This window comes from Oryctolagus cuniculus, chromosome 12 (genome assembly GCF_964237555.1).
Source record: "Oryctolagus cuniculus chromosome 12, mOryCun1.1, whole genome shotgun sequence".
Lineage (NCBI taxonomy): Eukaryota > Metazoa > Chordata > Mammalia > Lagomorpha > Leporidae > Oryctolagus > Oryctolagus cuniculus.
This window is the reverse complement of record NC_091443.1, coordinates 65,230,017-65,244,271: the sequence shown is the minus strand read 5'-3', so window position 1 is coordinate 65,244,271 and position 14,255 is coordinate 65,230,017. Positions and strand designations below refer to the sequence as shown.

Here is a 14,255-nt window from a genome sequence, read left to right as displayed (position 1 = left end):
GCCTCCAGGATCTCCACCTGGGGAGGGCATAGAAATCGCCTCCGGGTTTCCCAAGGCCCAAGTCCTTCCCTTCCCTGTGCAGCCTAATTTAGAAACTCAATTGTGATACTGTGTATTTTTTTTCCCCTTTTCCCAGCAATGCCTGCTGCAGCTACTTAGTAACATCTGGAGGAGGGGGAATATGGGAGGGAGCAGTCAGATGAGTAAGAACCATGCACAGGAGAAGGGATGCCACAGTGCCAGCCCTGAGCCTCCTTATTTTTAACCTTAGTCCAGTGCCTCCCAAAATGTGGTCCTTGAACCAGCAGCATGAACATCACCTGGGAACCTGTTAAAAATGAACACTAATTCCACTGAATCACGGGTTCTGGGGGCAGAACCTTTAGTTCTTGAGACACAGCAAAGTTTAAGTACCTGACCTAGGCCTTTTTTTTTAGAGCTTTATTGAGATGTGACTCAAACATAGAATTGACCCACGTAAAGTATACAATTTAGTGATTTTTCGATATATGCACAGCATTGTGTAAGTATACCACAGGCACTTCTAGAACATTTTCATCACCCCAAAAGTGAAACCTTGTACCCACTGGTGTTTTCCCTCCAGGCCCACCTGCCCTAGGCAGCCACGGCCCTATGTGTCTCCATGGATTTCCCTCTGCTGATCATTTCAGATAGAGACAGTGCGGCTTCTTTCATTTGGCATACGTTTTCAGGTTCATCCCCACTGTGCCGTGTACCAGTCCTTCCTTGCTTTTCATGGCTGGCCAGCGTTCCATCGTGTGGGTGTGCCACAGTTTGGTTACCCATTTGTCACTTGGACATGTGGGTTGTTTCTGTGTTTTAGCTGCAGGGGACATTTGTGTGCCAGTTTTTGGGTGAGCATGTTTCCAGTTCTCTTGGGCATTTATGCAGGTTTAGATTGGTGGGTCATAGCGTAACTCGATGTTTCACCTTATAAGAGACCACCAGTCTGTTTTCTAAGGATATTGCATCATTTTACGTTCCTGCCAGCAAGTATATGAGGGCTTTACTCTTTTTCACATGCTTGTCAGTACTTGTTATTCTCTGCTAGACCATTTTTGAGATACTGACTTGTGTAAGCCTATTGCTTTGTGGCACATATTTTCCCTAAAGTAAAACCATTAAATCTTCAAGGAATGCCTCCTACCTGTTATTTCTGTGGTTAGATCCCATATGTTATGTTTAAACTATTCATGTTATGATTTTAGAAACTTCTGTCATGTTCCTTTATGCTGAACTAAAAAATCTTTATCTTAATAATAATTTTAAAACCTGAGGCTGGTTCGGTGGCATAATAGGCTAAGCCTCTGCCTGTGGGACTGGCATCCCATAATGGTGCCAGTTCATGTCCTGGCTGCTCCTCATCCAATCCAGCTCACTGCTTATGGTCTGGGAAAGCAGTAGATGATAGCCCAAGTCCTTGGGCCCCTGCACCCACATGGGAGACCCGGAAGAAGCCTCTGGCTCCTGGCTTTAGATCAGCACAGCTCCAGCCATTGCTGCCATTTGGGGAGTGAACCAGCAGATAGAGGACTCTCTTTGTCTTTCCCTTCTCTGTTTGTAACTCTACCTCTCAAATAAATAAATAAAATATTTTTAAGAAAATATTTAAAACCTTGTATATTTGTGATAAGTTTAGTTTTGAAACAATGAAACCAGGGACTTTTTTTTTTTATCCTCCAATGTGTAGCCTGATAATTGGAGCCTGGGGTTGGCGTTGTAGCACAGCAGATTAAGCTGCCATATGTAGCATATGGGCAGTTCCAATCCAGCTCCCTGCTAATGTGCCTGGGGAAGCAGCGGAGAATGGCACAAATGCTTGGGCCCCTGCACCCACGTGGGAGACTTGGAAGAAGCTACTGGCTTTGGCTTGGCCCAGTCCTGGCTATTGTGGCCATTTGGAGAGTGAACAAGTGAATGGAAGATGTCTCTCTCTCTCTCTCTCTCTCTCTCTCTCTCTCTCTCTCTCTCTCTTTATCTCTCTGTGTGTGTGCCTCTGTGTCTCTCTAATTCTGACTTATAAATAAATAAAAATAATTAGATCCTAAGTATTTTTGATTGGTTGTTTCACAAATATTTCCTTTCTTTCTGTCTTTTTTTGTTTGTTTGTTTCTTTCTTGTCTTTTTCTTTTTTTTTCTTCCTGTCATGCTGTCTCTTTTTCTTTCTTAGAGACAGAAATCTCTCATTAGTTGATTCACTCTCCAGATGCCTACCATGGCTGTTGCTGGGCCTGAGCCAGGGACTGGGAACTCAACCTAGGTCTCCTATATGGATGGCAGCAACCCAATTATTTGAGGCATCACCACTGCCTTCTAGGGTATGCATTAACAGGAAGCTGGAGTCTGGAGCCAGAGTTGGGTTTAAAGCCAGATACTCTAATATAGGATGTGAACATTTGAACTGGTGTCCTAACCATTTGGCTCGTTGCTTACCCCAAACATTTATTGAATGGATTCCTTAGCTTTGCAATACACCTGTTATCACAAGCAACTTTTTTTCTAACCTTTTGGGTTCTTTCTTTTCTTTTTTTATTTCTTTAAAGATTTTATTTATCTATTTGAGAGGTAGAGTTACAGTGAGAGGGAGAGACAGAGAGAAAGGTCTTCCAGGGGCCGGTGCAGTGGCGCAGCAGATTAAAGCCCCAGCCTGTAATGCCAGCATCCCATATGGGTACTGGTTCAAATCCCAGCTGCTCCTCTTGCAATCTAGCTCTCTGCTATGGCCTGGGAAAGTAGTGATAGCCCAAGTCCTTGGGCCCTGCACCTGCATGAGAGACCTGGAGGAAGCTTCTGGCTCCTGGCTTCAGATCAACTCAGCTCTGGCTGTTGCGGTCATTTGGGGAGTGAACCAGCAGAATGGAAGACCTCTCTCTTTCTCTGACTCTACCTCTCTCTGTAACTCTGTCTTTCAAATAAATAAAGTAAATCTTTAAAAGAAAAAGAAAAGTCTTCCAACCACTGGTTCACTCTTCAAATAGTGCAACAGCCAGAGCTGAACTGATCCAAAGCCAGGAGTCAGGAACTTCTTCCAGGTCTCCCACATGGGTGCAAGGGCCCAAGTGCTTGGCCTATCTTCTTTCTTTTTTTTTTTTTTTTAAAGATTGATTTATTTATTTGAAAGAGTTAAACAGAGAGAAAAGAGGCAGAGAGAGAGAGAGAGATTCCATCTGCTGGTTCACTCCCCAATTGGCCGCAACCCCCAGAGCTGCGCCAATCCGAAGCCAGGAGAGCTAGGAGCTTCCTCCGGGTCTCCCACATGGGTGCAGGTTGGGCCATCTTCTACTGCTTTCCCAGGCCATAGCAGAGAGCTGGATCAGAAATGAAGCAGCCGGGATCTGAACCAGTGCACATATGGGATGCTGGCACCACAGGTGGAGGATTAACCTACTGCACCACAGCACAGTCCAACCCTTTGGTTTCTGATGACAAACCCCAGCCAAAGGGATGGGGTGCTACCAAGCCGATTGACCCTTCTCATGGCTCTTTTCTTTCCCAGAGGAATGGCTTCTTGTTGGAACCAAACAAGGACATCTGCTTCTCTATAGGATTCGGAAGGATGTTGGTAAGTGGCAGAGAAAGAGATGGTTTATTGCTCATGCCAAGAAGTTTTGGTCTTTAGCTGCTTTATAATTGCGATGTCGGTGATTTGCTGTTCATTGAAAGAGTGTTTGTGGTAGATTGTGGTAGAGGGAACACAAGGGAAATGGGGAGCAACCTGAGAATCTCGTGGTTGTTTGGTTCATGTGTTTTCCCAACTGTATTTGCCTCCCCCTGTCTGGAAGATGGGGCTGAGTGTCCTCCCCTCCTGACTTCTTGGAGACTCACGCCCAGTAATAAGAAGACCACTGCTGGGGATAAGATTCCTGTAGAAATGGTGTGGTGGTGGGAAGCACAGTCAGGAACCATTGATGGAAAAGGTCCTGGTAGCATGTGAGAGAACAGGAAGAGAGGCCCCGGGCTTGTGCCCCGGTTCACTTCTCCCTGGCCCCATGACTGTGAGTAGGTCCTTTCCCACGTCAGTCTTGTCTTCTGTAGACTGCCTGCCTGCCTGCCTGCCTCCCAGAGCCGACAGGGTCAGATGCATAATAGCCTTGAAAGGACTTTGCAAACTGAAATTTAAATCCAATGTGACTTTTTAAGTATTAATGTAGGAAAATAACTATAGTATTTGAAGTCTATTCTCTCTCTCTCTCTTTTTAAAGATTTATTTATTTATTTGAAAGAGTTACAGGAATTGAGGGAGAGAGAGACAGAGAGAATATTCCATCTGCTGGTTTACTCCCCAGATGGCCCCAATGGCCAGCGCTGGGCCACACCAAAGCCAGGATCCAGGAGCTTTATCCAGTCTCCCACACAGGTGCAGGGGCCCAAGCACTTAAGCTATCGTCCACTGCTTTCCCAGGCCATTGGAAGGGAGCTGCATCGGAAGTGGAGCAGCTAGAACATGAACCTGCTCCCATATGGGATGCTGGCATCACAGGTGGTAGCTTTACTCACTACACCACAGCGCCAGCTCCAAAATCTGTTCTCTTAAAGCGTGTCCTTTATTAGGGAAAAAATGCCTTTCTCTCTTTTCCTAATTTTATGTATATGCTTGCTTTATGGAAAATGATGTGTTTGGATGTCATGCCCTGGAGTCTCAATCCATAGAAATCTGCTGCTAGTGCCAGGGTAGTTTGAGCCAAATTGTCGGTGGTCAGCCATATTAGTCCTACAAAAACAGCAACTTCATAGCTTTCAATTTAATTATTTTTCCAAAGTAAATAACTTAAGGTAAGAGTGGAAATAGAGCCTTTGTTTTGGAACCTGTAGCAAAGAGGGTTTGACATTGGGGAAAAAAGAAGATTTCTGGGGCCATGGGGAGAGAGGAAGGCACCTTGGGAGGATTCCACAGTGGGGCAAGAAGGAAAACCAGAGAACGAGGTAGAGATTGGATTTCGTTTCTATGTTTCTCAATTCTCCTTTAAATTAAGTCAACCAGTTTGTTCCAAAATGTTCCACATGGTGAGTATGTTGGGCTTTGCAGGCCATAAGCTACCTCTGCTGGGGCCTGCACTCTGACAGAGTGAATTAAGCTGCTGTCTGCAGTGCCGGCTTCCTGTACGGGCACCAGTTTGAGTCCCAGCTGCTCCACTTCCAATCCAGCTCTCTGCTATGGCCTAGGAAAGCAGTAGAAGATGGCCCAAGTCCTTGGGCCCCTGCACCTGCATGGGAGACCTGGAAGAAGCTCCTGACCTCCTGACTTTGGATCAGCGCAGCTCCGGCTATTGCGGCCATTTGGGGAATGAACCAGCAGATGGAAGACCTCTCTGCCTCTCTCTCCCTACTCCCCCGCCTCCGTATGCCACTTTCTGTAATTCTGCCTTTCAAATAAAGTTAAAAAAAAAAAAAAAAAGATCTGTGTTATGATTACACAACTGTCCCATTATGGCCTGATAGCAGCCCCTTAAATGAATGAATATGGCCATGTTCCAATAAAACTTTATTCACAAAACACTCAGAGGCTTCGATTTGTCCAGTAGGCAATGCTTTGCTGATTCTTGCTTTAAGTTGTTAGTACTCAGAACCAGAATATTTGCATTCTGTGACATCTGCCTTGTCAGCAATCTAAAAAATTAAGTTGTCCTTGGATTTTATTCAGCATTTAACAGCTGTTTTTGATTGTCTACTATGGGCTCATAAATAAGTGGTAAGAAATTGAAAGCTAGATTTTTTTCTTTTAAGACTTACTTATTTTGGGGCCAGTGCTGTAGTGGGTAAAGCTGCCACCTGCAGTGCCAGCATCCCAAATGGGCACTGGTTTGTGTCCCGGCTGTTCCATTTCTGATCCAGCTCTCTGCCATGGCCTAGGAAAGCAGAAGGTGGCCCAAGTCCTTGGACCTCTGCACCGGTGTGGGAGACCTGGAAGAAGCTCCTGGCTCTTGGCTTTGGATTGGCACAGCTCCAGCCATTGCAGCCATTTGGGGAGTGAACCAGCTGATGGAAGATCTCTCTCTCTCACTCTCTCACTCTCCTCTCTCTCTCTGCCACTGTCTCTCTGTAACTCTGCCTATGAAATAAATGAATAAATCTATTTTAAAAAAGAAAAAAAAAGAAAACAAGCTAAGTGGGCTGGCACTGTGGCATGGTAGGCTGAGCCTCCACGTGTGGCGCCTACATTCCATATGGGTGCCAATTTGTGTCCTGACTGCTCCACTTCCAATCCAGCTCCCTGTTAATGCTCCTGGGAAAGCAGTGAAAGATGGCCCAAGTACTTGAGTCCCTGCACCCATGTGGGAGACCTAGAAGAAGCTCTTGGCTCCTGGCTTCAGATCAGCCCAGTTCCAACCATTGTAGCCATCTGGGGCGTGAACCAGTGGATAGAAGATCTCTCTCTCTCTCTTGTCTCATCCCTTCCTCTCTCTGTAACTCTGCCTCTCTTAAAAAAAGGGGGGGGGGGGGGACCAGCGCCATGGCTCACTTGGTTAATCCTCCACCTGTGGTGCCAGCATCCCATATGGGTGCTGGATTGTGTCCCGGCTGCTCCTCTTCCAGTCCAGCTCTCTGCTGTGGCCCGGGAAGGCAGTGGAGGATGGCCCAAGTGCTTGGACGCCTGCACCCACGTGGGAGACCAGGAAGAAGCACCTGGCTCCTGGCTTTGGATCGGCGTAGTTCCAGCCGTAGCAGCCATTTGGGGGATGAACCAACGGAAGGAAGACCATTCTCTCTGTCTCTCTCTCTCTCTCTCACTGTCTAACTCTGCCTGTCAAATAAATAAATAAATAAAAAAAAAAAAAGAAAGAAAGAAAACAATCAACAATCGAGGTCTGACACAACTCTGGCCTAATATGGCCCAAAAGTAGATCTGGGCCTCTCTGAATCAGTCCTAGAACCAATTTGGTTTCTAGATTTCAGATTTTTCAGACTTCGATTGGGCTGCACCTAGGCTGTCTTTCTGAGGAAAGGGAGGGAACAGTAGGTGTCAGGGAAAGACCAGGATCCGAGGGCCTGCGGGCTCCTCTGGTCTGAGCCAGCTCCCCACAGCTCAGAACCGACTCCAGGCTTCATTCTGCTCTGACCTTAAAGAGAGAAGTTAGATTGGTTTGCATGTGGGGCCCTCGCATCTCTAGGTTTATTTTGGTGATGTTAGCACCCTGGATATGTGGTTTTCAACGTGTGGTCTCCATACCCCTGGGGATTCCAGCAGTGGTGATGACTTTCAGAGGCCCCACAAGGTCAAAACTAAGTTCACAGTAACGCCAACACTTCGGTGTTTCACTATGCTGGTATTTGAAGCTGCTGGACCCTGACCACAAATCAGGACAGTGGCCCCAAACTCTGCTGTGTTGGTCTCACCGTGCACTCACAGTGGTTTCTGTATTTTAAGGCTAGCTTCACTCAAGAATGTTCTTGGTGGTGCAATTCTAATTTTGTTATTTTTAGCCCCGTGGTGACACATGTTTTTCATAATCCCTTGTGATACAGTGGCAAGTACACATGATACAATGTGCTGGGTGCCCGGGTATGAGATCTGGCGGCGGTTCTGAGGGGAAGACCTTGTACAGTTGTCTGAGTTGCACACTGGACTGACCAGTTTTCTCACGGAGCAGCACTTCCCACGCTAAAGGATAACTGGCAGACTGACCACGGGTTTTCAGACCTCTGGGCTACTTGGCAGATGTTCTTTGAAAAGTGAACAAAGGGAGTCTGTTGCTTCAAAGAAAACAGCTGGCAGTTTTTGTTGCAAATGATAAAGTGAGAACTTTTAAGAGAAGCCTCCATTTGTGCAAAACTGGTATCTACTTCCATGAACTTGACAGCTTTTCAGTACTTAATGATTTTTCCAGTGAGATTGGGTGTGATGATTCTAAGTGTGATTTTTAAAATATCCTATAATCAAATGTGCCAACCTATGGTGAGCTGCTACACATATTTTCCAGATGACCAGTGCATGAGGTTCCTTCCTCCCTTCCTCCCTTTCTCTCTCTCTCTCTTTCCCTCCCTTCCTTCCTCTCTCTCTCTTTCTCTCTCTCTCTCTCTCTTCCTCCCTCCCTCCCTTCCTTCCTTCCTTCCTTTCTTCCTTATTTATTTATTTAGGGGGCCAGCACTGTGGCAAGCCTGCAGCACCGGCATCCCATATGGGCATCGCTTCAAGTCCCACTGCTTCTCTTCCACTCCAGCTCTCTGCTATGGCCTGGGAAGGCAGTGGAAGATGGCCCAAGTCCTTGGGTCCCTGTACCCGTGTGGGAGACCTGGAAGAAGCTCCTGGCTTCGGATCATCTCAGCTCTGGACTTTCCAGTCATTTGGGGAGTGAACTGGTGGAATGGACCCCCCCCCCCATGCCTCTCCTTCTCTCTCTGTGTAACTCTGACTTTCAAATATATAAAAAATAATTATTAAAAAAAAGATTTATTTATTTGAAAGTTAGAGTTACAGAGAAGGAGAGCCAGAGACAGAGAGAGACAGAGACAGATCTTCCATCCGCTGGTTCACTCCCCAAATGGTACTAGATAGATAGATAGATCCATGTGAGAATATATTTTTGTTGTATTTCAAACAAAACAGTGTGTCAAAACATTAAATACAGAAGTGAGTATGAGAGTTCAGCTGTCTTCTGTTAAACTAAATATTAACAAAGATTTCCAAAAAATCTAGAACAATGTTTCTTTTGTTTTGGAGAAATAGTTATTTTTAAATTTTTTATGCTAACATATTTCAGTCTTACTGTGATTTTTCAATGAGTTAATAATAAATATTGTTTAAGAGTTCTCAGTCTTGGAGCTAGTGCTATGACACAGCAGGTTAAGCCACTGTCTGCAGTGCTGTCATCCCATATGGGTGCCAGTTCGAGTCCCGGCTGCTCTGCCTCCAATCCAGCTCCCTGCTAACACACCTAAGAAAGCAGCAGAAAATGGCCCAAGTCCTTAAACCACTGCACCCATGTGGGAGATCTGGAAGAAGCTCCTGGCTCCTGGCTTCAGCTTGGTCCAGCCCAGGCTGTTGCAGCCATTTGGGGAGTGAACATGTGGATGGAGGATTTCTCTCTTTGTCTCTCTCTCTCTGCAACTCTGACTTTCAAATAAATGAATCTTTTCTTTAAAAAAAAAAAAAAGATTCCTCAGTCTTAATTTCTTTTTTTTTTTTTTTTAAGATTTATTTATTTATTCGAAAGGCAGAGTTACAGAGAGGCAGAGGTAGAGGCAGAGAGAGCGAGGTCTTCACTCCCCAAATGGCTGCAATGGCCGGGGACAGGCCGATCTGAAGCCAGGAGTAAGGAGCATCTTCTGGGTCTCCCACTCGAGTGAAGGGGCCCAAGGATTTGGGCCATCTTCCGCTGCTTTCCCAGAAACATTAGCAGAGAGCTGGATTGAAAGTGGAGCAGATGGGACTCGAACCGGCACCCCTATGGGATGCTGGCACTGCAGGCTGCGGCCCCGAGTCTTAATTTCTGATGGGGTAAATATTTATAGCTAGAACCTACACAAGCATTCTCTGGGATCAGGCAGATCTGGAAGATGCTCCTCCTTCCTTGTTTCGGCCTGGCCCAGCCCTGGCCATTGCGGCCATTTGGCAAGTGAACCAGCAGATGGAAGTCTCTTTTTTGTCTCTACCTCTCTGTGACTCTGCCTTTCATAGAAATGACTAAATCCTTAAAAAAATACTAATAGTAACTCCCTCCCCCTCTTCTGCAGTGGTGCCAGCAGACTTGGCATCACCTGCAAGTGGCAGTGAGGATAGATTGCCTCAGTTGCTTAGCTCTGAGCTGGCGTGGAGTGTTTGCACCGTTCCCACAACACGGGATGTAAGGTAGCTGCCGGGACTCAAGTGGTCTAGATCTAAGGATGCGTTGGGCTGGGTTTCATTGCTTGGACCTTACATTTGACTGTTTTTTTTTTTTAATGTGCCTCCCTGTGAAAATCTTTACCAAGTCCATGTTTCAAAGTATGGAGAGTGGCAGACTCCTAAGTACCTTGCAACTTTATTCTGCTTTGTGTGACCCTTCTTGCTGATTATGAGTGACAATGCATGAAACTCAGCTTTAAAGTCAAAGTGGAGTGGTGGCTGTTTGATCTGGTGGTTAAGATGCCAGTTAACCGACTCATATCCCACATTTGCATGCCAGGTTCAGTGCCCAGGCCTGGCTTCTGACTCCAGCTTCATGCTAAAGTGGTGATGACTCAGATAATTGGGTTTCTGCCATCCATGTGGAAGACTCAGATTGAGTTCCCAGCTCCCGGCTTTGGCCTGGCCCATCCCTGGCTGTGTGGGCATTGAAGGAGTGAACCAGCAGAAGGGAGCATTTTATCTACCTTCCCTTCCCGCTCTCCTCAAATTAATAAAATAATAATAGTAATAATAATAAAATTGAAGTTGAAAGCAACTTAACTCTGCTCAGTAAAGACAGCTGGCTATTTTAGATCTCTGATTTCTAGTCTTACAGGAATTTTTAAAGCTTGGTCTAAGAGACCAGGATTCTTATTGTAGTTGGTTTCTATATATTTTCTCGTGTTTGAAATTGTGAATGTTTATTTCTTCTCCCTAGGTTGCAACAGGTTTGAAGTGACACTAGAGAAATCCAATAAGAACTTCTCCAAAAAGATTCAGCAGGTAACAGTGATGGTGGTTTTGCAAGAGTGTTTTACTCACATGAGACCCCCACCAAAGCCAGAACTCTGGTGATGTTGCCTGTAAACTCTAAGTCCTCACCGCTGCCCATTCATCATTTGCCCGAGAGCCTTTCTCAGAAGCAGAAATTGTGATTGCACATAATATAAGTCAACATTCTCATAACTGGCATAGGCACTTTGGTCTCTTTTGAGTACTGTTCTTACGTGAATGCTTGCTAAACCTTGTAAAAACTGTCTAATTGGGTCTAACGATCTGCTGTTTTCCAGATCCATGTGGTTTCTCAGTTTAAGATTCTGGTCAGCTTGTTAGGTAAGGAAAGGGGTTGCCTTTGTATTTCATGTGTCGAAAAACAAAAGCTGTGACCCAATTAACCCTTTCGTGATTAATTTACTAGTAGTTACTTAACACTGTGCTAACATGTTCCAAACCACATGCAACAGGGTACGTGGGTATAAAGACAGTGGCATCCCTTATGAACTTGAACTCTGTTCTACAAGGAGTTTCCATTCTCAGTCACCAGCCAGGTGTTTATTGGCCCCTGCTCCTTGCGGAGTGTGGACTAGACGTTGGGGCTATCAAGTTCAATGAGACATGCTTTGTGTCTTTGACACTTATGTTCTGATTACGAAGACTGAAACGACATAGCAATCGTGATACATAGCTTACAGTGGAGATTTACAGAAAGTATTTTGAGGTCTTAGTAATGGGAAGGGCTGCATTGTCAGCAGATGACTAGAATTCCACAGGAAGAGAGAGAGAGAGGCACAGAGGAAACAACACGAGGAAAGGCTCTGCCGTGTGGCACTACCTGACAGGAAGTTCATTGTGGCCAGACTTGGGATATGTGCTGGAGACTGGTGGGATTTTAGGTCAGAGACAGTCCAGGGCCAGACTGTTCAGGGCCTTGTTTAAAAAGCCATGGTTTTGGCCGGCGCCGCGGCTCACTAGGCTAATCCTCCGCCTAGCGGCGCCGGCACACCGGGTTCTAGTCCCAGTTGGGGCGCCAGATTCTGTCCCGGTTGCCCCTCTTCCAGGCCAGCCCTCTGCTGTGGCCAGGGAGTGCAGTGGAGGATGGCCCAGGTGCTTGGGCCCTGCACCCCATGGGAGACCAGGAAAAGCACCTGGCTCCTGGCTCCTGCCATCGGATCAGCGCGGTGCGCTGGCCGCAGCGCGCCGACCGCGGCGGCCATTGGAGGGTGAACCAACGGCAAAGGAAGACCTTTCTCTCTGTCTCTCTCTCTCACTGTCCACTCTGCCTGTCAAAAAAAAAAAAAAAAAAAAAAGCCATGGTTTTGTGAAAGGCAACGATGAGACCTTTTTTTTTTTTTTTTTTTTTTTTGACAGGCAGAGTGGACAGTGAGAGAGAGAGACAGAGAGAGAAAGGTCTTCCTTTTGCCGCTGGTTCACCCTCCAATGGCCGCCGCTGCAGCCGGCGCACCGCGCTGATCCTGGCAGGAGCCAGGAGCCAGGTGCTTTTCCTGGTCTCCCATGGGGTGCAGGGCCCAAGCACCTGGGCCATCCTCCACTGCACTCCCTGGCCATAGCAGAGAGCTGGCCTGGAAGAGGGGCAACCGGGACAGAATCCGGCGCCCCAACCGGGACTAGAACCCGGTGTGCCGGCGCCGCAAGGTGGAGGATTAGCCTATTGAGCCACGGCGCCGGCTCGAGACCTTTTCTTGACAAGCAGAGAACTAAACACTTGCCACACACTGTAGTCTTCATCCCTAGGCGCAGATAGTAGGATCATTTTGAATTTAGTTGCTAGGTTCCACAGATGAACATTTAAGGTAGCCAGATCTTCATAATGAAAGCTAGAGATGGGGAGGTACTTGTCTAGTGATTAAGATGCTGATGAAGGTGCCGAGCCCCACATCGGAGGGCCTGGGTTCAGTACCCAATTGCATTCCTGACCCAGCTTCCGTAGGAGGCAGTGATGATGGCACAAGTAGTTAGGTTTCTGCTTCCCTTATGGGAGACCTGGATTGGGTTTCTGCTTTCCAGCTTTGGCCTGACCCAGCCCCAGCCATTGTGATCATTTGGGGAGTGAGTGAACCAGCAGGTGGGAGCTCCTTTTCTCTGTTTATCTGCCTCAAATTTAAAAAGAAAAAAAATTAGATGTGAGGCACAGATGAAATTATTATTTTGTGTACTTTACTAAAAAGAATTTTTTTTTTTTTTTTTTTTTTTTTTTTACAGGCAGAGTGGACAGTGAGAGAGAGAGACAGGGAGAAAGGTCTTCCTTTGCCGTTGGTTCACCCTCCAATGGCCGCCGCGGCCGGCGCACCGCGCTGATCCGATGGCAGGAGCCAGGAGCCAGGTGCTTTTCCTGGTCTCCCATGTGCAGGGCCCAAGCACCTGGGCCATCCTCCACTGCACTCCCTGGCCACAGCAGAGAGCTGGCCTGGAAGAGGGGCAACCGGGACAGAATCCGGCGCCCCGACCGGGACTAGAACCCGGTGTGCCGGCGCCGCTAGGCGGAGGATTAGCCTAGTGAGCCACGGCGCCGGCCTAAAAAGAAATCTTTGCCCTGAGTTTGTACAAAATTGCAGATTTACTTTTTTTTAAAAAGTTTCATTTATTTATTTGATAGGCAGATTAGAGAGAAGAGAGACAGAGAGGTCTTCCATCTTCTGGTTCACTCCCCAAATTGCCACAACAGCCAGGACTGCACCAGACCAGCGCCAGAAGCCAGGAAGCTTCTTCCGGGGCTCCCACGTGGGCGGAGGGGCCCAAGGACTTGGGCCATCTTCCGCTGCCTTCCCAGGCACATTAGCAGGGAGCCAGATTGGAAGTGGAGCAGCCGGGACTTGAACTGGTGCCATATGGGATGCCAGCACCGCAGGCTGTGGCCTGTGGCTTAACCTGCTGCGCCACAGTGCCGGCCCCAGCAGATTTCCTTTTTCTTAGTGGAGCCTCCTAATGTAAGTAGCTCTGGAAGCTGTTTCTCATCTAAGTGCTGCGGCGCAGCTTTCCAGACTGGAGGAGGATGGCGCTGAGTGTGCTTTGAAAATGAAAGAGCTCTTTTACTCAAGTCAGCCCAGATTTTTAAGCCACAAAATACCCAAGTTCAGAAAGCAGAATGGCCTCTTAAATGTTTAGCCCGGATTGAATCACTGCTGGTGAAACTTGAGATCCGCCTTCAGCCAGCAGCTGCCCTTTGGTTCTTTAGATGTCACAGTTAAGTGTGCCTTTTTTTTTTTTTTTTTTTTTTTGAGAATTACTGTCACTTGTAGTGATGTTTTACCTCCTTCCGAACAGAAAACAACATTTACGTCCATGACCTGTTGACATTTCAACAAATCACGACGGTCTCCAAGGCAAAGGGAGCGTCACTGTTCACATGCGATCTCCAGGTGAGTGTGTGGGAGAGGAGACGTGCCCTCCTCGTGTCCTCCCACGAGATGGGAAGACAGTCGTGAGCCAAGCCCAGCAGAGACTCCAAAGGGAATAGTTCACGTTGGATTGTGTTAGGGAAATCCGCCCCCCTTGTGTGTGGTATGAAGTTGAACCGTTGGTGTGGCCTGTGTGTGTGCCTATCAGAGCACCCAAAGCCCTGTGGCAGGAAGCTAGTAACGGAGGGCCGCGACACTTGCAGGACACAGTGAATACGTGTCCGTCGGGAGTT

General features: G+C 47.1%; 1 protein-coding gene across 3 annotated transcripts in view; it reads left to right on the top strand.

Moving 5' to 3' along the window:
• VPS39 (VPS39 subunit of HOPS complex) overlaps positions 1–14,255 on the top strand; it is a 55,255-nt gene that overhangs the window by 7,590 nt on the left and 33,410 nt on the right. Inside the window, exons 2-5 of one of the 3 annotated variants that reach the window (XM_008269136.4) lie at positions 3,518–3,583; positions 10,545–10,609; positions 10,897–10,939; positions 13,889–13,983. In XM_008269136.4, the coding sequence (XP_008267358.1) occupies positions 3,518–3,583; positions 10,545–10,609; positions 10,897–10,939; positions 13,889–13,983 (269 nt within the window). The remainder of the gene's footprint in view (positions 1–3,517; positions 3,584–10,544; positions 10,610–10,896; positions 10,940–13,888; positions 13,984–14,255) is intronic. The other 2 variants (XM_051822469.2, XM_070054052.1) reach the window with 2 other exon arrangements.